The sequence below is a fragment of the Rhinolophus ferrumequinum genome, chromosome 11 (assembly GCF_004115265.2).
Source record: "Rhinolophus ferrumequinum isolate MPI-CBG mRhiFer1 chromosome 11, mRhiFer1_v1.p, whole genome shotgun sequence".
Lineage (NCBI taxonomy): Eukaryota > Metazoa > Chordata > Mammalia > Chiroptera > Rhinolophidae > Rhinolophus > Rhinolophus ferrumequinum.
In genome coordinates this window covers 41,992,971-42,017,656 of record NC_046294.1, presented here as the reverse complement: position 1 = coordinate 42,017,656, position 24,686 = coordinate 41,992,971, and the positions used below count along the sequence as shown (strand labels likewise).

At 40.3% G+C, this 24,686-nt stretch overlaps 1 protein-coding gene across 1 annotated transcript; it reads right to left on the bottom strand.

Annotated features, from left to right (window-relative positions):
- Positions 1-1,331: 1,331 nt before the first annotated feature.
- Positions 1,332-21,379, bottom strand: LYVE1 (lymphatic vessel endothelial hyaluronan receptor 1). The gene is made up of 6 exons (XM_033121855.1): positions 21,112-21,379; positions 17,788-17,959; positions 17,539-17,678; positions 10,257-10,556; positions 9,521-9,599; positions 1,332-3,415 (listed from the first exon to the last, which is right to left on the bottom strand). Exons 1-6 carry the CDS (start codon positions 21,194-21,196, stop codon positions 3,229-3,231), a joined length of 963 nt encoding a protein of 320 aa, XP_032977746.1. The 5' UTR covers positions 21,197-21,379; the 3' UTR covers positions 1,332-3,228.
- Between the last annotated feature and the right edge of the window lie 3,307 nt (positions 21,380-24,686).

Here is a 24,686-nt window from a genome sequence, read left to right as displayed (position 1 = left end):
TACAGGGGACTCCTTCTCAGGACAGAGTACCTTTGTCCAAAGAAATCTTTGAGCCAAGGAGGCAGGCATGAAGAAGAGGCATTTCTGGGCAGGGCGATCCTTTGCACTACCTGAGAATGTAATCATATGGCTGTGTCTACCTGCCTCATTTGAAGACTGGCTTTGGTAGGCTGGATTGTAGGTCTGACCTTATATTCTTCCAATTTTTCTTTGTTCAGTGGAGAATAAAGAAAATTTGACTAGGAAGAAGGCTCTCCTTGAAGCAATCTGTGACACTGATCTTCATTTTTTTTTTTTACTCTGTGCAAATAAAGAGTTTAGAGGAGCTTATCTCAGATCCTTCTGCGACTTACAGTTTCTGACCATATGAACTGGACAAGGTAAATCTTTGTTGAGGTTGGTGTCTGCATCGATGAGGGGATGGTTTTCAGAGTTCTTGGGGATTTCTCTTTTATCCTTATTATTGCAAATGGATTTATTAATAAGAAAGATTCCCTGCAGTTGACACAGGAGTTGTTTTTCTTATCTCTCCACTGTTGTTTTTGGCAAGTAACCAATTTCAAGCTCACACACTGGAATAATTTATACCCCTATATTTTCATTGGCAAGAAAAGCATAGCGGCATAGGGAAAGGAGTATGAGCTCTGCAGTCATTCTGACCTGGGATTGAATCCTATCTTGCCATTTAACTAGATCTGTGATCTCAGAGAAGTGATTTAACTCCTCTAAAAATCCAATTTTCTATTAATAAAAAATGATTGTAATAATTCTTCCCAATTAAATGGGACAACGTGTGAAAATGACTTGTCACTTAGCAAGCTCAGTAAATGTTAGCTTTCCCTCCCTCCCTCCCTTCATCTTTTCCTCCCTCCCTTTCTCCCTTCCTCCCTTCCTTCCTTCCTTCCTTCATGATGGAAGGCACACATTTTATCAGTATGCTTGCAATTGACATTTGGACTATCTAGCGATTATGTGGTCAGGTGGGTTTTGTTTCCTTTCCTTTTCCTCCTCCTGGGTAGGGCATGTACCTGTCTAAATTAACAAAAGATGATAGTATCCTAATACATAATAGATGCCCACAAGATGGATCTAGAGTAGGAATCTGATTATTTTTCAGTGTACACAGGAGGAAGACCACTACTTAGACTTTCCCCTCTTTTTCTTCTTCATTCCCCGAGAACTAGATGAGACTGATAAAGCTTAAGGACTGACAAACCAGAGTTTCAAACTCAGAGACTTCAGGACAGGCAGGTTGTAAATGAGTGAAATGAGCTGGTGTGAAAAAAAGGGCAACAGTATTACAAGATCCATAGAAAATGGCATCTTTATTTTGGCACGAGGGTGCAATAGAGGACTGCAAATTAGGACTGTGGTGATACGGAGACAGCATAACCTTTCAAAGGGGCCACTTCTCAGTATCAGATCATTATTTCTATGATGCAATATGGATTCTCTATCTCTAGATCTTCCCATTTTTCAAGGGAATCCCAAAATACAAATATGCGAAATGTCTTGATTTTTAATTCTTGCCAATTAAACCAAATTTCAGATAATACTCTGTGGGTCAACCAAAAAAGACTATGCCAACCAGTGATGGCCTCTGAGATCAAAGGATCATGCAGCTCTGGGTCACTTGTGAGGGGAGGAAGATATTAGCAGTCTAAGGAAGACCAGAGAGGGAAAGACAGAAAGCTAGAGAAACAGGACAAATGAGCTATCCCGAATCTCCTGCTACCCAAGAACTTTGAAATGGATTGGAATGTAGGACCTGAATCCCAAGAAAAGGACTGTTTAAGTGTGTGTACTTGACCAACCTAAAAGGAAACCTACGTATGAAGCAAGAACAGCCCCATGTGATGTATATACTACTGGGTTTACACTTGTATGTATTTCCACAACCAAAGGTGTGTCTGTTTAGTTTTGCAAATAATGGATTACTTTAATTTTTCATGAAAGGTATAATACATGAATGTAAATAATAGAACAAAGAAGTTTTCTAAATGCTTTTATTTTTTAAGCACAAATATTTACAAATATTTCTGCACCTTTCAGGCTCTTCTTGCTGGAAAAAGGATAGATAGTGTGATACATTTGTTAATGACATTAAAAATGTGCTTTGGTGTGTAAAGGTAATAATGTACTTTGTAGGTATGTTGACAATAAATTAAGGTTATAATGGTTGCTTTATTAGAGAAAATAATTAATAGATTAGTCTCAGCAAAAAAATAGTTTTGGAAGTGGTTAAGCCAGGAATATCAAAACTGATAAATATTAGCTTCAGACAACATTATATGCAATCTCTTAATGAATAATATTCAATTACAGAATGTAGTATCTTGCACAGCGCCTTACGTATAGTAGGTATTCAGCAAATGTTTGTTAAATTATATTGACTTTTAACACAGTAATTTTCCGCAGTAATAATTTCTATAACTCAGATAAAAATAGAAATTTGTAACAGGGTTTTGTTTTGTTTCTTGTAAAAGTATATTCTTCTGGAGAAAATAGCAGCAGCAGGAGAGAGAGAAAACAAAGTGGATGTGTTCTAAACAGTGATTCCTACTCAAATTATTCAGAGATGAATAATTTGACCCTGTCTGTATTTATAGTCCCTGTTGACAATATGCTGTCAATATCCTTGGCCTCATTCTTTTTCTCTATTTGTTTTGGCTTTACAGAGATTAGGTCTCAAGTCACGGGACTCTCTATGGCCTTCAGTTGCTAAACTTTTCCTTCCTTCTTTTGCTCTTGCCTGTCTCAGAAGGACATGCCAGGTGGTGTAAATGTTTTCTTTTCAGAGCAGTAGAGGGATCTGGGCTGTGGAGTCAATAAAGAAAGCCTTGGTCTCTGGTTTCGTGGCTCTGAACTCACCTATTGTCAACCAGCCCAGAGTCCTCTTTACAAATGTGTTCTGATTAGCTGTTTTAGATCCTTGTGCTTTGCAAAACTCTTTTCTCCCACTGGGATATTATTAGGACATAACCAGGTGAGAAAGGCTGTGGGAAGCTTTGGAGGTAGAAGGATAGGATCCAGAAAGGATTGCAGTAAGAAGAAGGGAATTCCCTTTGGTTGTCTACATAGTCCAAAGGTAGCTTTGAGCTGATTCCAGTTAGGAAGCAAGGCTGGACTTTCTTGTTTGGTTCTTTGGCCCTTTTCATTTCCCCATCTGGGACCAGGATATGCATCAGGAAAGAAAATCAGCCTTGGCTGTGTTCTCTCATTTCTCATCTAAACTTCAGCTTCCAGGCAGCGCACTGTAGTTTTGGGTGGACTCTTGGGCTCTTCTGGATTTTTACCAGTTATCTTTGATTCCTCATTAGGGTTGCTGTCATCGACCTTCTCCTCCTTTACTACTTTGGTTTCAATCATTTCCTTCTGTTCACTCTTGTTTGTAAAAGGGAAGGCCTTCACATACCTGTAGGCATAAACATAAAGTTAGAGTGAGAGACTCCTATTTAACACATATAAAAATAGATAATGCTTTGTCTGTGATGGCCGCATTGACACAGTACTCTGGATACATTTATTTAAGAGAGATGTTAACACATACACAGTCAGATACATTAATGCATCTGAACCCTAATGGAATCATTAAAAGGGTTAGTAAGCTCACAGGCCAAACTTTAGGCTGACCTCACAACCCTCCCACCAAAAGCAAAGAATCAAAAAGCAAATAAAGCATATACATTTTCCCCTAGATATCAATCTTTCTTTTTTCTTTTTTTTAAAAAACAATTTATAATTTTTTATTTTTTTTAAGATTTTTATTAAAATATAGCTAACATACAATATTATATTATTTTCAGGTGTACATCATAGTTATTCAACATTTATATACCTAAAGAACTGATCACCATAAGTCCAGCAACCATCTCATACCATACTATGCCATCAAAATATTATTGACTATATTTCCTGTGCTACATTACATCCCCATGTCTTATTTATTTTATACCTGGAAATTTGAACCTCTTATTCCCCTTCACCTTTCTTTCTCCATTTAAAAAATTTTCAGTTACAGTTGACATTCAATATTATTTTATATTTATTAGGTTGGTGCAAAAGTAATTGTGGTTTAAAAAGTTAAAACAATTGCAAAAACTGCAATTGCTTTTGCAACAACCTAATATTTCAGGTGTACAGTATAGTGGTTAGACATTTATATAATTTAAAAAATGATCTCCCTGACTAGTCTAGTACCCACCTGGCACTATACATAGTTATTACCATATCATTGACTATATTCCCTATGTTTTACTTTATATCCCCATGACTATTTTGTAACCACCAATTTGTACTTCTAAATCCCTTCACCTTTTTCACACTGCCCCCAGCCCCCTGCCATCTATCACCCCAATAAGTCTAGTACCCATCTTATACCATACATAGTTATTATAATATTATTGACTATATCCATTATGCTATACCCTACATCCCCAAGACTACTTTGTAGCAACCAATTTGTACTTCTTAATCCCTTCCCCTTTTTCACCCACACCCCCATCCCCCTTCCCATCTGGCAACCATCAAAATGTTCTCTGTATCTATGTGTTTGTTTCTGCTTTGTTTGTTTGTTTATTTTGTTCTTTAGATTCCACATATTAAGTGAAATCACATTGCATCTGTCTTTCTCTGTCTGACATACTTCACTCAACACAATACCCTCCAGGTCTATCCATGCTGCCACAGATGGCAACAACCCATTCCCATCCATGGCTGAACGATATTCCATTGTATACCAGGAGTGCCAAAAAATGTATGTAAGTGGACACTTTGGTCAATGTTGCTCAAGCAGTAGTTCACCATAATCAGAAGTGTCTGGACACTGATGGTAACCACTTTGAGCACCTCTTGTAATTGCAATTTGTATTCAATGTTTGACTTGTATTCATCTTTTGTTATTAGTATATATTGAGTATTACAATTTTAATACAGTCTTTCTTTCTTTAAATGTGTATACATTTTTTTGGCACCCTCTGTATATGTACTACCTCCTCTTTATCCATTGTTCCATTGACAAACACAGGCTGCCTCCACATTTTGGCCATTGTAATAATGCTGCAATGAACATATGGATGCAAACATCCTCTTGAAGTAGCATTTTGGGTTTCTGCAGATAAATACCCAGAAGTGGGATTACTGGATTCTTCTTTGTCTCTTGTGATAGCCTTTGTTTTAAAGTCTATTTTGTCGGGTATACGTATTGCTACTCCAGATTTTGTTTGTTTGTTTCATTTCCATTTTCATGACATCTCTTTTTCCATCCCTTGCCCTTCCATCTATGTGTGTGTTTCAATCTGAAGTGATTCTGTTATAGGCAGCATATGTAAGGGTTTTGTTTTTCTTATCCGTTCAGCCCTCCTATGTCTTTTGATTGGATCATTTACATTGAAAATAATTGTTGATAGATATGTAGCTGTTGCCATTTTGTTATTTATAATTTTGATAATTTTTTTCATCTTAAAGAAGTCTCTCTAATATTTCTTGTAATACTGGTTTAGTGGTAATAAACTCCTTTAGCTTTTTCTTGTTTGAGAAACTCTTTATCTGTCCTTCAATTTTAAATGATAGCCTTGCTGGGTAGAGTAGTCTTGGTTGTAGGTCCTTGGTTTTCACTACGTTGAATATTTTGTGCCAATCTCTTCTGGCCTGCAAAGTTTGTGTTGAGAAATCAGGTGACAGTCTTATGGGAGCTCCCTTATAAGTTACTAGTTGCCTTTCTCTTGCTGCTTTTAGGATTCTCTCTTTGTCTTTAACCTGTGTCATTCTAATTATAATGTGTTTTGGTGTGGGCCTGTTTGGGTTCATCTTGTTTGGGACTCTGTGCTTCCCAGACTTGTATTGCTATTTCCTTTGTCAGGTTAGGAAAGTTTTCAGTCATTATTTCTTCAAATAGGTTCTCAATCCCTTGCTTTCTCTCTTCTTCTGGTACCCCTATGATGCAAATGTTGTTACATTTGATGTTGTCTCAGAGGTCTCTTAAGTTATCCTCATTAAGGTTCAACCACTGAAAGAGCCTTGTTTGGTACACAAGGTGGGTGAGGCAAGGGACTCAGGGAGTCACTAGAGTGGGAAGAGTTGTGGCCACCAGGTTAATGTAGATCCTGGTTTAGTGCCAGTGCTGAGCCTGAAGCTACTCAGCAAAAGTCTCAGAGCATATAAAGGCCAGTTTTTGCCCGCCTGGGTCCTGTCACCTCTGATAGTTTTTCCAAGAAAGAGTGCAATTCAGACAGGGCTGGCTGCTTATGGAAAAAGTGTCTCTACTGTTCGGATGTTGGGTAGGGTGGGTCCCAGCAGAATCAACTGAGTGGAATGAGCAGAGCCCACCAGACCAATCAGATTCAGATTTGGCCATGGGCATAGGGCAAGGGCTCAACACAGGAAAGATGACACCAGCCTGCTGGCTTCATGGGAGAAGGACCCCTTACAGGGAAAATGCTGACTGTTCTCCAGCGATTTTCAGAAGCCATATAACTCAGTCTGCCCCCCCCCATATTTCTGACACCCCTGGGTTACTGTCCCTCTGCTGGAGCCCAAAGTGCCTGGGAGTGAGAGTGTCTGTGCATGGGCCTTTTAAAAGAATATGTGGGTTTCCTGCCTCATTCGGTCCCACTCAGATGGTTGGAATCCCCACTGTTTTTCACAGGCAGATATTGTGGGGACTCCTCTTCCTGGTACAAGTACTCCAAGCTGATGAGCCTTGTGTGGGGCTGGGGTCCTTTGTTCCTCCAGAGGGAACTTCTGCAGTGGAGATATCCCTACTGATTCTCAACCACCACACAGAGGTTTGGGGCCAGCCCATTTCACATCTCTTCCCCTCCTACCCATCTTGACATGGCTTTTTCTTTATATCCTTAGTTATAAAACTTCTGTTCAGCTAGACTTCAGATGGTTCTCCAGATTGATTGTTCTATAATTTAGTTGTAATTTTAATATGTTCACAGAAGGAGGCAGACACAGTGTTTATCTACTCTGTCATCTTGGCTCTCTCTCTCTCTCTCAAGATTTTTCCTTTGTCTTTAACCTTTGGCATTTTGATTATGATGTATCTTGGTGTGGGCCTCTTTGGGTTCTTCTTGTTTGGGACGCTGTGCACTTCCTGGGCTTGTATGTCTATTTCCTTCACCAGATTAGGGAAGTTTTCTGTCATTATTTCTTCAAATAGATTTTCAATTCTTTGCTCTCTCTCTTCTCCTTCTGGTACTGCTATGATGCAATTGGTATGCTTGATGTTGTCCCAGAGGTCCCTTAAACTATCCTCATTTTTTTGGATTCTTTTTTCGTTTTGCTGTTCTGTTTGGGTGTTTTCTGCAACCTTATCTTCTAAATCATTGATCTGATCTTCTACTTCATCCAACATACTGTTGATTCCCTTTAATGTAGTTTTCATTTCAAAGATCAAATTAGTATATTTATTTCTGACTGGTTCTTTTTTATGTTTTCTATCTCTGTTTTTATGTTTCCTATCTCTTTGTTGAAGTTTTCCCTGAGATCATTGAGCATCCTTCTAACTAGTATTTTGAATGCTGCATCTGATAAATTGTTTGTCTCCATTTTGTTTAGTTCTTTTTCTGGAGCCTTGTTTTATTCTTTTATTTGGGACATGTTTCTTTGGCTCCCTATTTTGGCTCCCTCCCTGTGTTTGTTTCTATGTAGTACATAGGTCTTATGTAACTCCTGGTCTTAATAGAGTAGCTATGTAGGGTTCCAGTGCTGGGAAGAGAAGTCCCCATAAGTTCTGGCTGTGAAAACCAGCAGAGATTGTGGCTGAGTGAGACAAGAGTGGTTGCAGTCCCAGGTGCTCCTCTTAAAGGGCCCTCACATGGACTTACTTAATTCTATGCCTCCTGGTCTTAATAGAGTAGCCTTATGTAGTAGGTATCCTGAGGGGGCCAAGTAGCACAGTCTCCCTGGTCACTTCCAGGTGTGTCCCTTATGTGGACTGTGTGTACCCTCCTGTTGTAGTTGAGCCTTGGTTGCTGTTTGCATGTCAGTGGGAGGAATTGACTCTCAGGCTGATTGGTTGTGAGGACTGGCCATGACTACAGTGGAGGCATTATTGTGCAGGGGCTGAGCCCACAGAGCAGTATTCACTTTAGCTGGGCTCTGGTGCCTGTCCAGTCTTTCCTTTGGCTGTGTTGTCCTTGGAGGCAGCCAGGTGATACTCAGGTTCAGTCCAAAGCTGGTCACTAGGTGTACCAGCTCCAGGATCTCCTGGTAGGGGATCTGACACAAGCAAAGTTCAGCCACAGCCAGGGCAGTGTGCCCTGCCTGGGGTCACCTGGCATGAATCACAAAGCAATCTGCAGATGGCTGCCACTCACGCTGGCATTGGAGGTGACTCGCGAGGCCAAGCTGTGAACCAAGGCTGGCTGTTGCTAGTGCCTGGCTTAGGGCTGCTCAGCCAGAGGTATAGGAACATGCTGAAGCCAGAAGCTGCTTGTTTGTGTTTTGTGAACCTTTGAGAGGTTTTAGAAAAGTCCACTGCATGAGCTGTTTGTACAGAAAAGACACTGGAAGTGGCTTGGGTGGGTCAGCAGGTTGGGTGAGGCAGGTTCTCAGGGAATCACCTGGGCAAGGCAAATGAACAGTGTTAGCCAGGTTCCTGGAGACTCAGATATGGCAGCCACCTGAGTCCACACACCAGGAAGGGGCAGGACTCAACAAAGAAGCAATGGCTTCTCCCAGTTCCTCCATCCATAGGAAAGCTGCCCCTCCAATCCTTGCCCTGAAGCCAAACAATTCAGTTCCTTCTCATATGTCCTTGGCACCTTTTGAGTTGCTGCCCCAGTGCTGGAGCTCAGAGTGAGTGTGTCCATCATTGAGTAAGTCCGGGCGAGGGCCCTTTAAGAGGAGCACCTGGGACTGCGCCACTCTCGTCTCACTCAGCCACAATCTCTGCTGGTTTTCACAGCCAGAACTTATGGGGATTTATCTTCCCATCACTGGAACCCTGGGCTGGGGAGCCTGCTAGGGGGCTGGGACCCCTCACTCCTCCAGAGGGGGGTTGGCGGGTAGGGAGGAACACTGCAGCTAAGATATCCCTCCCAATTTTCAATGGTAACATGGGGGTGTGAGACCAGCCCATTCTGTGACTCTGCTCCTCCTACCAGTCATGAGATGGCTTTTTCTGTATGTCTTTAGTTGTAGAGCTTCAGTTCAGCTGGACGTCAGGCAATTCTCAATGACGGTTGTTTTATAGTTTAGTTGTAATTTTGATGTGGTCATGAAAGGAGGCAAGCACAGCATTTATCTACTCTTGACCGGAATATTTATTTCTTGATTTTTAAAGGGACAGCCATTAACCTATATCTAAAGCCTGGATGACATGCATGTGCTGAATAGTAGGAAAGACTGGGTTAGGTGTCAGAAAGGAGAGGTCATATGAGGGAGAAAATTTACAGTATAAGAGGATTTCCATCTCCATGTTGACCAGAAAAATGCCAATAATGACCCTGGAAAAAACTCAAGATAAGGGTATAACAAAGATTACAAGAGTAATGAGTGCCAGTAACCCTACCTTTTGACGTAGCAAACTGCGAGACCAGCTGCAGCAGCAAAGAAGAGGAGTGCAAGCACTAGCAGAGTCGTGGGAACACCTGGAGGAAACAGAGACATGGCCTGTTGGTCCATTGCTTGTACATTATTGGGCACTATTCTTCCAATGATTCTTTTTTACATGACTAAGACAACAGATATTGAAGGAGGAAAGCCTTCTCTTTGACCTCATTGGGGCCTCTTAGGGTGATGTGCCCACATCTGCTTCTTTGCTTCTTGCCTATAGAGTCCTTGGCCTTCCCTCTCATATTCTCTCTATAAGTTACAATATGACAGAGTCTATTTTCTCTCTGTGGCTTTGAGATGATAAGTTTGGAGCTAATTAAATGTAAGACATTTACTTTTAACTAAGAAAATAAACTTTTTAATCATAGGCATTTAAGGTATCTATTTTAAAAAGAATTTCTACATGTTAATAGATTGTAATTTATTTTTAAAAGTCTTTGAGTTTTAAAAGTGAAACTATTTTGTACTCATGATTTTTAGTTTAATCATTAAGGTTTTTTAGAGACCTCAAGTTCTATGACTTTATGAAGGTTGAGTTTGCATTAAGCTTTTACTATTTGTATTTGGCAGCTCCATATAATACTAGGTTGGAAACAGCCTAGTTTCTATGTATTGTCTGTTATATAAATGCTCGTGCACGTGCACACACACAGACACATACACACACACAATGCACACACAGAAAGCTTTACCTCCAAATCCAACATCTTCATTCTTGAATGCTGCTTTATACTCAATATATGGTTCAGTTTCTGTAGATGTGGTGCTAGTTTCCATAAAAGCTTCTGTTATGCAAATTAATTTTCTTTTCCGTGGAGTAGAAATCGAAGCCAGCACAGGAGTATGTGTAGGAGAGTAAGGTACATCAGTAGATGATGATGAGTATATACTGTCGCTGGCAGTCATTTCTGTTGTGTATGTTTCAGTTTGAGTGTTGACTACGGGATCTTTGGTGATGATAGTTTCTGGTAAGCATGAGTTAATCCGAGTATCTGTTGAAGAGGGAAAAATGAAATAATAAGTAAGTAGTGCAACAGCCTCTTAATTGGTCTTCCTGCCTCTAGTCTTGCTCCCCTGCAATCTCCTTATCCTGCAGTTGGAATGGTCTTACAAAAATATAAATCTAATCAGATCACTTCCTTCCTTAGAATACTTCAGTGACTTTCTCTGCTGCATGGCCTATAAGGCCGTCCATGATCTGACCCCTGCTGACATGGAGAGGCTCATGTGATCAGTCTTTCTCTCATTCCACCTTCCATATTGAAATTCCTACAGTTCTTTGATATGCTTCCTCTCACATCTCTCACAAGCTTTTGACCATCATGCTTTTCTCACCTGTAAGACTCTTTGCCCTCTTTTTATTTAGCTAACTCTTACTTGTCCTTCGAGTCTCAGATTAAACATCTCTTTCTTGGTCAGACTTGATGACTAGATTGGGTCCCTAGGCATATGTCCTTATATCTCTGTTTATTTGCCTTGTCACTGTTCTCATTACACTCCTCCCCAGTGGTCTGTTCTGGTCATCATGATATGTGCACTATACCTGGCACATAGTATATGCTCAATATTTGATAAATAAAGGGAGGAAGGAAAAGTGAAAGGAAGGAGTAGATAGGGAGACCAAATATACTCTCGTACACACATGACACCACTTCAGGACAAAGGTTTACTAAAACCAGATTTCTCTCTGATCATCAAAAAAAAGAGGGAAGCGGTATGTTAAGGGAGAAATATAGGCTTGCTTTACAATCTGTTGAATGTGGTAGAGAGGAAACTAACATTTGTTGAGCATCTTGCTCTGAGTCAACCATAGCACTTCATTTAACAATTTTATCAAACCCTCATTTATATAGGAGGAAACTGAAGTTCAGAGAAATTGAATGACTTGTCCAAAGTCACAGAGCTAGTAAATGGCAGCACCGTGAATATATTATAATATGAATTTGCATCTGTCTAAAATCCCTGGTATTTGTGGCGGTGGGTAGCATCAGCTGGAATGTTAGCTATGAAGAAAAATTTTTCCATTCATTTTTGAAATTAAATTATCAAACAGGTCATGGATATAATACTAATGGTAAAACATTTGACTACACATGCATTCAGTCAGAATTTTATACTATTCATTTTACTTTGAAAAGACTTCTATTCAAATAGGCATCATCCTTGACTTTATCTTCCCTGAACTTTTAGCTATATTTCCCATTTTTGAGCACATGCTGAGTTCTTGCCTCAGAAAATGAAATTTCTTTAAAATATCAAGGATTGAAAAACATACTGAGCATAATATATTGTGTTGGGAACTGAAAATACAGAGACCAATATGGCATGGTTCCTGTTTCTGGTAAGACAGAAATACTGTACTCTGATAAGGATAGGGCGAGATCACTGGGGATTCACAGAGAATATGGCATTTGGGCAGGGTGTGGAGGACTAATGTATTCATTCAACAAATATTTATGGAACTCCAACTCTGTGCAGGCACTGTTCTAGGTGCCGGGGATGTGGTGCAAACAAGACAAAGTCCCGCTTGTAAGGGGCTTGTATGCTACTGGAAGGATAGAGGTAACAAATAAATAAGCCAGAAAATCAGAGGATGGTAAATGTTGAGAAGAAAATTGAACAGGATAAGGATTAAACTGGAAGGGGTGGGGAGCAGGGGACAGAGAGCTCTGGATAGGGTGATAAGAGAAAATCTCATTGGGGAGGTGATACTTAAGCTGAGATCTGGATGATGAAATGTAGCCAGTCATTGAAGATCTAGGGCAAAAGCATTGCAAGTAAAGAGAACAGGAAGTTCAAGAGACCAAAGTGTAATGAAAGCATGTTTGATGGAGGAAAAAAAAAAGTCCGCATGGCGGGAACAGAGGAGTGCATCTAGTATGGTATAGAGGAAGGGATGGAGTGTCCCAGTCAATAGGAATAGCATGATCGAAGAATCCAGAAGGTTGAAAGTGTAGTTATGTTAGAAAAATGAGAAGGGGCATAATGTGGCTGGAGAGTAAGGTGTGTGTATGATTGGGAGCATGAAAGACTACAAGCAAGAGATGAGACTGGGAAGATTGTTTGGAGCCAGAGTATTGAGACTCGTGATTGCCATGTTAAAGAATTTGGAATTTATTCAGTAAGAAAAGGAATTTTTCACTGGGGTCCACAAACCTCCCTACTGATATACAAAAGTCCTCATCTACGCCCACTTTTACGTGAAAAAGTCTTCCTAGTTTATTTACATCACATTCACAAATAGGAAGTTATCCAGGTCTTTGAGGCAGAGAAGTAACATCATTATTAGTGGAGGTGTGTGAAGGATGAAATACGGAAGGGAGAGAGTACAATCCAGTAGTAAAAAAGGAGGTGATTGCAACTGCACAGGAATGGGTGAATCCAGAAGAGCCTGGAATCCTAGAATTTAGATCTTAGAGCTCTTTTAGGGAAAAGTGATACTCAACCCTGGCCGTGGGTTACACTCATCTGGGGAGCTTTAAAAAAACGTGGATGCCTGGGACACACCCCAGGCCTGTGTTACTGGTGTCATCACCATGGGAAAGTGCTACATGGAAGTAACATGATTTAAGATTTAAATCCTGGCTCTTTCCCTCATTGACTGTGACCACAGCATGGTACACTCTAACCATCAGCTACTTCTCCTGAAAAGTAGAAATGATACACTTGTGTCCTTTTGCTGAGGATTTAATGAGATAGTAAACATGTAGGACCTAGCACACTGTATGGGCAGGATAGATAAGATCTGTAAGAAATGGTTTCCTTTGCCTCTCTGTACATTAAGTATAGCCGAGAAGGCCATCGTGTGAGGGAGCAGCAACAGTCTGGTCCCATGCTCCCTAACTGGTTAAGGGCACAGTATATCTCACTGGAAGTGTTAGGACCTGGTTCTCCTTCCCCTTCAATCTATAAATATGATTGAAGTGCTGGTACTCTGATAGATATTAAACAGAGTGGGGTTGGAGTCTAAGCGGAAAGTTAAGAGTAGAGTGTACAGGAGGGCTTCCTGGAGAAGATGGCCTTGAGATTTGAATAGAGTAGGAGTTAGCCAGGTGACGAAGAGGATGGGTACCGTGGCAGAGAGAACAGCATAGAACAGATGGTGTATGCGGAGCTTTCAAAGAATTTTGGTTTGATCCCCAAAGCTCACAAAGATAGCAATCAGAAAGACAAATTGGTAAGGTTGGGGGTCAGGGTTAAACTTACTCTGATTCCCAGACCTCACAAGGTAGTAATAAAAAAGGAAGTTGCAAAACCAAAGAAACATGAGGTAAGCTTAGGGTTAGCATTAGGATGAGGGTTAGGGTAACTCTGATCCTCACAAAAGTGTCAAACAGAAGCAGGTGAACCTAATTTATTTCAAGTCGATAATATAGTGACACAATTCACTTTTGTATACAATTCTCTGACAGTACATCTTTAGAGGGATATCTTCTAAGATAAAAGAAATGCAAAGAAATCTTAAATTTCACTCAGTAGATTTATTATACCTAATAATGTTGGTTTTGTAATTTTGAAACTATTTTAGAATAAGAAATTATATTCATATTATTTATTGGGAATTAAGATGTTCCATATAAGAGAGAAAAGCAATACAAATAAAACAAAGTAAGGAAAAACTCGAATTGTTAAATTTGAGTTAGAAATATCAAAAGAAATCCATAACTTTACAACATATATGTATGTATGCATGCATATGTGTATACAGAGGGTGTCAAATAATGTACACACATTTTCAGAAAGGAAAACCGTATTAAAATTGTAATACTCAATATATACCCATAACAAAAGATGAATACAAGTCATATTTGACTTCTGCAATTACAAGAGGTGCTCAAAGTGGTTACCATCAGGGTCCAGAAACTTCTGATTACGGCGAACTACTGCTTGAGCAACGTTGACCAAAGTGTCCACTTGTATACATGTTTTTGGCACCCCTGGTATATACAGAGGGTGCCAAAAAAATGTATACACATTTTAAGAAAGGAAAAAACTGTATTAAAAAAACTGTAATACTCAGTATATACCTAAAACAAAAGATGAATACAAGTCATGTGTACACATTTTTTTGGCATCCCCAGAATACATATGTTTGTGTTGGGGGAAATCATCGGGAGGATATGACCGTCAGTTGACCCGAGAGCTGGACCTGGGCAACTGGAGGCTTCTCACCCCCTCACCATCCTTGGAAAGTGCTTTCTGCTTTCCTTTCCTGAACTAGAAGCTGCCCAAGGACACAGCCCTGAGATAGTAAGGTGCTCTTGAGACCATGTGGATGGTGTATGTAACTGAGTCCGGTTAAGGCCTCCTGTGTACATGAGTGAACCCAGTTAGGGCCTCTATAGAAACTTCAAATCTGGCAGGCAATGAGGAAATCTACTCATCTTGAAGCTGCCCAAGGTAAGCCTCATAGTAAGTTTCCTTGTTTATTAAACCTACCATCTACCAATCTGGAGTGGTCTGCCTCTTTTCTTAGTCTCTCCCTGCCCTTTGCATACAGGGGCCAGTTTCTCATTATACCTCAGAAGCACCTAAGGTCGCAAATGAATAGTATAGATATAGATATAGATATAGATACAGATATAGATATGGCTATATATATCCTTTTTAGTGGATAGCTAGGAAATATATGTATTGATATATTTTACTGTATATATTAAATACATATTAATTATATACTTATATTTATATTAAATATATATATATATATTTTTTAGCTGTCCACTAACAAGGACTGAGAAGCAATGAAACCTCCAGTAGTAATGAGAACAACTTGCATCCAGATCTTGGTTTCTAATTAACATTCTCCATTAAAATGAACCAGGGCTCCTTGGAGAAATAAATGGCTGATAACATGTCTGGGACAGAAGAAGAACAGAGTGAGCCTGGGACATGTCATTATGCCAGAAAGTAAGGAATTGCTCAAATACTAATGGGATTAAGGACAAAAGTCAACTAGAGGGGGCTCCCACTTGCCAAATTTGGGACAATTTGAGCATCAAAAAAAAAAAAAATTTGTAAAATTGATTGTAATATGTTGAACATAGAAAATAAGCAAAATGCCATGTATCTATGATAGTATAAGAGGAAGGAGATTGTGTGTGTGTGTGTGTGTGTGTGTGTGTGTGTGTGTGGAGAGAGAGAGAGAGAGAGAGAGAGAGAGATTCTTCTTTATCAAAGATGCCAGCTAACGTAGTAAGAATAGATTTAGAAAATAACTTTTTTTTCTACACCCCTCCCCATATAATAACTGGTTCCAGCAAGGATCACCAATGGCTGCTTAAATTCTTAGGTAAAAGATAGTTGAGGGTCAGAATATTTGCATAGTGCCAAAATATCGATTACCTACTATCCAAAATATAGATTACCTACTTATTGCAAAAGGGAAAACATCTTTACGAGTTCATTAGAGAGGTCTAGCAGTTACTACCTTACTCAAATGATCAAAATTAGCGTATTACTAGTGGGACATACTGACATTAAGTACCTTTTGTTGGGATGTGATTCAAAGTGCATGATATCATCTATGAAGTATTTTTGCCAAAAATATCAAACATGTATTTAATTAAGCCTCTAGACCTAACTTTAAGTATATAAGAAATATAGGGGATAGATGTACAAGTTAAATGAAACCATGGGGAAACTCACAAGTCCAAGTCCTCTTCCCCTGGCTCCTTTGTGTTGACTCTAGAGGACTGGTTATCCTATCATCACATTGAGAGCTGGCAGGAAGGCCAGGCAGTTAACAGGCCCAGCCATTGACAGGCACGGGCCGGCTAAAAATAAGCAGGTATGTGACGCACCAATTCTCCAGCCAAAGATGATAGGCTGAAGAGGCAGAGGAGAGGATGATGGTGAAAAAAAAGTTGGCAGAAGCTTTCTGTTACAGTCTTGACTCTGCACCTACTAACTGTAGGACTTGGCACAAAACCAAACCTCCATTCTGAGCTAGGGTAATTTCATCCATGAAGTAAGGGGTGGGGACAAAGTGCCATTCAGAGCCTTTGCTATGCCAAAGCCCGTGGCTCACTGAACTGCTTAGACCCTGTGTTGCCTTTGGGAAACATAATGTTCCTGATGCATGATGCACATTTATCTCTTGGATCTTACAGATGATTTTGGAATCTATCCTCGTATATGACCACTTAGCTGTCTGACCTTTAGAAGGTCAGATTTTTGAGTATGTGTGAAGAAATAAGCAGGTATGAAGAGTGAAGAGTAATAAATCAGACAGAGGTTTTTATGATAAACTGAGAACAAGTATTTAGTAAAAGAAAAACCTTTCTGAGAAAGTACTTAAAACTTTGAGTAGGCAAAGCACTTCGGCTAAGGCATCCAAGGTGTCCAAGCAAGGTTAAAAGGCTGACTGTGAGCAAATCAATTCTACTTTCCAGCTTCAACTCCTTCCTTCCTAAAATGGAGATCAGGTCTTGCTCTAAAAAATGTCAAATATAGCATCTGAATTTCCTCTCCTGTAAAAGAATGTAGGAGAGTGGAAAGAGCATGTTTTTAGACTAAGACCTACCTAGGATTGAATCTTTATCATAATGAGATCTTAAACACCTATACTTACATCCTCTGAGCTAAGTTCTCTCCTGTAAGATGGGGATGATAAAGCATACCTCATGGGGAGGTTGTCAAGTTTCAGTGAGATAATTTAGTACATGGCTTTGTCCATAGAGAATGTTTCCTTTCCTTCTTCTTGTTTATCTTATAGGATGGAGTGGGGGAGATAGTGGAGCCTCCTGGGATGCCCTCTCCTTATGTTGCCATTCAACCATATTATCCCAAACTTTCCTCTGAGGGGCACTCTATCGCCTCTAGCCTGATCACAGAATCAGTCTTGGGATGATCAAATGGCCATCACTATGAGTGCTTCTGCTACTGCTCAGGGTCACTCTTCTCAGACACATCATAGAGCTAGAGAAACCCAGAGAAGACATACCACATGGAGAGACTGCAGATCTCACTTACCAGATGAGTTGTGACAGTAGGCCCTGTACTTTTGGCTGGGTGAATTTCTCCAAACCAGGACGCCCACCCCGTTCTTTCCACACTTGGGGTTTGCGGAAATCCGAGGGATGACTAAGAACTTATCTGCAACCCATCCATAGCTGTAACGGAATACACATTAGTTGAATGGATACTTTTATCTCTATGGCTGAGCAAGAACACAGAGCCCAACGAGCTCCAGCCATGTTTGTGAATCCAGTTGTTTCTCACCTGCAAGTCTCATAGTAGGATCTCCATGCTGCCTCAACCTGGTCTTTACTTGCCAAAGTTAGTCCCATCAGCCTGCAGGCCTCCATGGCTTCTGTGAAATTCAACTGCTCAGCTGTCTTTCTGGTCAAAAGGGTGACCCCCACAATTCTGCATGGAGCTGAGATGACAAGCTCTGCAAAGGAATCACATAGATCCTCAGTTTGCCGCTGTCCTTGCTCACTCCCCTTCCTAGCAGAACACTATGGTCTTGATACAGCAGTGAGGTCATGTTGGTTGGGATTGAAGTTTAGAAATAACAGGACACAGGCCAGACGTTTCCCACCAGGACATCCTGCTGGGTTAGGTGGGTGCTTGGTTTGACCCAGTCTGTACTTCTCATCAGATCCGAGGCCACTGCATTAAGCTTCCTTGTTCGTTCCATGGAGGCTTCAGCTACCAGTTCCTTGGGGTGGTGTCTAGGTGACGCTGCCAACTTTTTGGAGTTAATAAAATGAAGGGCCTGAGACTTTGAGAAAGATAGACTTCAGGGCTCTGGTTAATAGAATAGTTAGCAATACTCCAAATCAATGTGGGTTGGGGACACCGCTGTTTCTGAGATGGGCTAAAGAATGTTGCGCTTGGTAGAACGTAAGAGCTTTCTCAGTCCCAGGTCTTCTCTGACCAGTAGGGGGCAGGCTTACTCAGAAGTTCCTGGAGGAGGTGGGCAGTAAACCTTACATGGCAGATAAGCTAAATAAAGGAAGTAGAATTTTAGAGTCAGACCTGGTTTTATTCTAGCCTAAGTTCTGTGACCTTAGGCTAGTTACTTCATCTCTTTGAACCTCAGTTCCCAATAGAGAGTAACAATATCTATCGTATAAGGTAGTGAGAGTTAAATGAGCTAATTCAAATAAAAATGCTTAGCATCGTGACTGCTATGCAGTATGTGCTCAATAAATCATAAATATTATTATTATGTTATCTTTAAAGCATTTTGGTTTTAGTCTTCTAATGTCTCCCTGGGGAAGCCGAGGCAGTCGAATAGGTAAGATGTGAATATTTTACTCAAAATCTAATGAATCTGAGGGTTCTATTGATCCCTTCCCTCTGAGTTCTGAGATTTATAGACCTGTATGAAATTGAGAGTTGCATTTCATTCAGGTACATTATTCCTATTAGGCTTCATCCACAAACGTCCATAAAAGGGCATTTCAATCTCCCAAGCTTGCACACAGATCTGGGCATGGAATGCCCAGTCAAATGCTTTGACCGCTTTCTAGGTTGGTATTTAAATGAAGTTTCTTCTTGAAAACACAGAAGGAGAATTTCTAAGTCCTCCATGTGACCTTGCTGTGCTCTGAAGCAGGGGGCTGTGAGCAGGGATTTATATATGATATACAATGCCAGGGGTGCCAAAAAATGTATACAAGTGGACACTTTGGTCAACACAGCTCAAGCAGTAGTTCACCGTAATCAGAAGTTTCTGCACCCTGATGGTAACCACTTTGAGCACCTCTTGTAATTGCATAAGTCAAAACATGACTTGTGTTCATCTTTTGTTATCGGTATATATTGAGTATTGCAATCTTAAGAGTTTTTTTCCTTTCTTAAAATGTGTGTACATTTTCTTGGCACCCTCTGTATTTCTGGATGGTCTTGTTTGCTTCCAGATCCTGCTCTCACCAAAAGAGAGACCAGAGAACCAATACTCCAATATGACAAAACAGCCTCTTACGAATATGTGCACTAATACTAATACTTACACCAACACTGACGTAAATGCTAGTATGAATATTAATTACAACTTCTATAATCTGTTAATGCTACTCTGTGCCAAACCCTGTCTCTTTTAACAGAAAATTCAGGCTCGAGGAGATTCAGTAACTTTGGGGTACAAATCCAATTACGACAGACTCTAAAATCCCAATTCTTAACTAGGACACTGTTCTGCTTCCCACTGTGCCAGGGGAAAGATGAACACACACACACACACACACACACACACACACACACACACATGAGCTGCACTCTTGAAACACACCATTTGTCCTAGAATTTGACTCATCTAGCCCAGGAGCTTGCTATTGCTCAAACCTCATATGGTTGCTTCTTTGAGAATACTTGCAAGTTTATTACTATAAAGTGGGCTTGATACTCTCTCATCATACCTCACTTTTACTCTAAATATTAATATTATGAGTAATGATAGACCTGTTCGTAATAGATCCAGCTTTGACTATTTCTTCTGTTGTTAACTGGGTGTGGGACCTCAGGCAAGTTAGCATTCTCAGCTGTAAAATGGGGATGGTTTTGTCTTCTTCACAGAATTTTTGTCAGAATTAAATTAGATACTTGTACCTAGCAGAGACTGGGTCCGTAGTAGGCAGTCAACAAATACTAGTCAATTTTAAGCTTTTCTATTTCATTTAAGGACAAAAGAAAAGGAGCTGGTATCCAAGGGCTACACCAGGAATCTTTAGATTTTTCAGGAAACAATAGGCATAGTAGAAATAGTATATGCTTAGGAATCACACAGAGCTGAATTCAAACCCAAGCTTTATTATTTACTGCCTATATGACATTAGGCAAGTCACTTGCCTCACTGATCCTGTTTCTTCGTCTATAAAATGTCTTCTTGAGAAATTCTCAAGCACAGGAACACACAATTTTCCTTTCATTGTGTTCAGATTTTCATTTTCCCAGTGCTGTAATGAGTGATTTGTGGTTACAATTTTTGCCTGCGATGCAGAGTGAGGTTACCATTTAGCCATCTCAAAAGCCCAGAAATAATTTCAAATCATCCCTTTGGTAGAGAACTGATGGCTAATTTTCAAACCTATACTTTCACAAATTCTTTTCAGTTAGTTTGCTATTTACTGCACATTTAAAAACATATGCATTCCATGAATAATATAGTAAAATTGAAATTAAAATTACTATATTGGCACTTCCAAAAATATAAAATAGGACAATATTCTGTGAAAGTTAGCCATTTTTCCCAGGCTTAGTGATTGCTTAAAAAATTTCACAGTCATGATTTCTTCTTCAGTGAAACACTTAAAAACAAGTGAGCTCTCCTCAATGTTTTGTTTCAAAATATTCTCATTAAAAATAGTCCATAACCAAAAATAAAAGTCAAGATAACACAAAGGTAAAAGTGAATAATTTTGGTGAAGTTGGCAATATACTGAAAACATTTCTGGCAGACAAATACTACCAATTAGATCTGTTGATATTGAGGATTGCCCCCCACTCCCAGCAATCCACAGTCAAGAACCTAGTAGGCTTAGGACAGGTTTTAAGATCTTGCCTTGCCTCAGGTTGGCAATCTGCTAAGACACCTACCTTCTACCTGGAGAGAGCCTTGGACCAGGAGCCTTGTGGTCCAGATGGAGGCAAGAAGCAACACCAGGCTGAAGCACTTGGCCATTGTGCCAACCTCTTCAGAGACAGAGAAGCACCTCAGACAGCCACAGGCAGTAACAAAAGCATGCAATCACCAGTCTGGATGGAGACTTCTGGAAATATGTTGGGGCCCCCACTGTTCCACTTCATAACTGAGACATCCGGATTTCCCTGCTTTCAAGCTTCTAACAAGGTCGCTGGGGGAAATGAGTGATGTCCCTTGATTGGCCAGGCTGTGTTTTGTGGATGGCTTTCTGGAAAATTTAGCTAATGCTGACTCAGAAAACACAGAAATGAGGAAGGCAGATAGCACAGTGTGAACTGCTGAAGGTTTGCCTGATTCCCATATTCCCTGCCACTGCCCACCGCCCCCACCAGCTCAGTTCTCACACATTCATTGTTACTGCCTGGAGAGCCCATGCGTTTATATATGCCTAGGAATGTCTCTGTCTCTAAAGGAGATTGAGCACGGATTGTGCTTTTCCTCACACAGTCAGTGGGCCTTTTTCTAGCTGCATATTCTTGTGATCTGTGGGGGAAGATGCTAAAGCTCATGAAAGCAAATGCCCATTTTAATACCAAGGACAGAGTCTTCATGCCTCCCTTTGGGACCTCTTTTATACATTTAAATTTTCTACACCACTACAGGTGATTCCTTCTTCAAAGAAACCAGACACATAAAAAAATTCGTATTGAAAAACACGACTGGGGGGGCGATTTACAAAATTAGTCATTTTACGAAAGGGTTTTTGACTTTACAACAGAAATCACTACAGGGGTCCTTTATATAATAACTCTTTAATAACTTCTTTTATAGACCAAATAAATTCTCTGGTAGACCAAAAGTCAATTTAGACTTCCCCTTTGTCATTTGACAAATGTGAGGTTTATCTGTACCGTGTATGAGCAGACTGTACTTTCTGTTTTCCCAGCTGGATTTTCAGTGGTTGGTCCTCCGTAGTAATTATGGAATTCTGACTTGAGAGCAATGCTTGAGCAAAGGTTTATGAATTTTCTCCAAAATGAATGTCATTTATAGGACTAGTGTATGGATAACTAATTCTCTTCCATACAAAGGGTGTCCATCATAAGTTAGATATCTGTACAGAAAATACCAATAATGAAAGGAGAATCTGCTCTGCACAAACACAGGTAAATTCTAAGAGACCATGGGATAGCCCTTAAGTATTTCCAATATCTAAATATCTTAATATCTTTAGACCTCCTTGTTTCGGTGAGCACAAGCACCAGGCCATGGGTCCATCAGAAACATATATGACTGTCACCACGGAACCAGGTCACCAGGTAGGCAGGAATCATGTCTTCTTCATCATTATCCTTAACACCCAGCATCATGCCTGAAAAAGAGCTGGCCTTTAAGCGTTTGCTCAAGTATTACAAAAAGAAAGAAGGAAGGAAGACAGGGGATGGGAAATGAATCACAGAAAGCAAAGCTTTGGATGGGAGAAATAGCTTATGAGAAATGAGAAGCTTGACCTAAATTTTGGAAACATCTCCCTAGAAGGGGAATTATTAGATGAAAGTAGTCTGCATGACCATACTGGTACTTGATAATGAGCTTCTGGAAGGGGGAACAATCTTATTTTTTGGATATTCCTATTGAGAGAAGTTAAGACACCACTGGAATGTGATTGGAAATGCTTGATGGGAACTTGTTGCCTCTCTTGTTAAGCATAACTGTGCTCAGTTTGCGCCTCCAGGCCTCTCACCCGAGATAAGTTTCTGAAGAATTTGTTGCCAAAAGCTTAAAGCTAAAGTGGAGAGCTATGAAGAAAATATTGCAGGATAATCTCTCATCACCATTTTGAGGAACAGTAGGTATGGAAAAAGAACTAGCAGCAGCACTGTCCACTTCTAAAATAACAGCTCATGCTGTTATCAAGGAGAACCAATAATTTTAAAACATTGTAGAATTAGAAGGAAAAATTTGAACAGTTAAATGAAAATGAAGATGACAACAAGTTTCAAAAGAGAGCAGAAAACACGCAATATCCTGGCCAGTTGTCTTGTTCCCTGGATATGGAACACATGAGTGAAAGTGATATTTAATCTGATGCATGCAAATAACGATTTAAATAGAGTAGAAATTTTGAAATGTGGCATCAAATAAGGTAATATTGTACAACCCAGAGTCCTGGACTGAGGGTAATATCTTAAATTTTAGTTTAAAATCTAACACTAATTATCTGTGTGACCTTGAACAAGTCACTTAACTTCTCTGAGCCTCAGTTTTATCATCTGTCAAGTAAGGGAGTTGAATTACATGAATTTAAAAGTAGCGTAGAAATATAAGTCTACAGTACTGATATTACAGGGATTAGTTGTTTTCTAAAATACATAAATAGGCAAATGTATTAGTCACTGTAGTCTAACTGTTATAACAAACAACCCCAAATCTCATTGCCTTAACAAACTAAAAGTTTATTTCTTTCATGTTACAGCCCAATGGCTGACAATGGTGGTGGTGATGGCGGTAGTGGTGGTAGTGTTGGTGTACGTGTGTTGGGGGGAGGGATTTTGCCCCACACAATTTTTCAGAGACCGTGTAGCTGTACCATCACCCAGTACCTCAACCTCCCACCTCTCCTTCCCAAGATCTTCTACATTGAGCCAGCAACCAAGGGAAGGGAGTATGGAGGATTGTGCTGGAGACAGCTGTAGTGGCTGGGCCTGGGAAGTGGCTACATGACTTCCATCCATACCCCATTGGACAGATGTTCCCATCTAACTGCAAAGGAGTCTGGGAAGTGTAATCTAACTGTGTGCTCCAGAGCAAAAGGAAAAACGGTTTGGTGAACACAGCAGTTCCTGTCACAGTTTACCTTCGTGATCTCCCAATTTCAGGTTCACTATTCCTACCACACATGGAATACAGTCACTCTATTCTCAAGGGAGACAATCCAGGTCCCATCCAGCTCAAAGTCGTGATCTCTGAATTACGTTCAGTCTTCCCTATTAGGTCCAGCTGTGGCACTTTGAAGTCTGGTAACCTATGAACTAAAAAAGTTTTATGCTGCGCCCCCACCCCCCGCTGCACACACATGTAATGGTGAAGCAGGATCTGGACAGCCTCAATACAAACTGCCATGTGTAAAGGAGAGGAATAGGAGACACAGCAGTCACTCGGCCATAGGAGTTCTGGAATACCAATGAGGAGACATTATAAAGGCCACCATATCAGCTTTCTATTGCTGTATAACAAATTATTCCAGAATTAATGACCTAGAACAATACCCATTTGTTATCTCACCGCTGTGTAAGTCAGAAGTCTGGCTGGGCCCAGCTGGATCCTCTGCTCTGAGTCTCACAAGACTGAAATCAAGGCTCTGGCCAGACTGGGCTCTCACCTGGAGGCTCTGGGGAAGAATCCATTTCCACGCTTATTTAGGTTGGTGGCAGAATTCATTCCCTTGAGGTTGTAGGAATGACGTCCCCATTTCCTTCTGGCTGTCAGCTGTGGTCCATTCTCTGCTCCTAGTGGCAGCCTACATTTC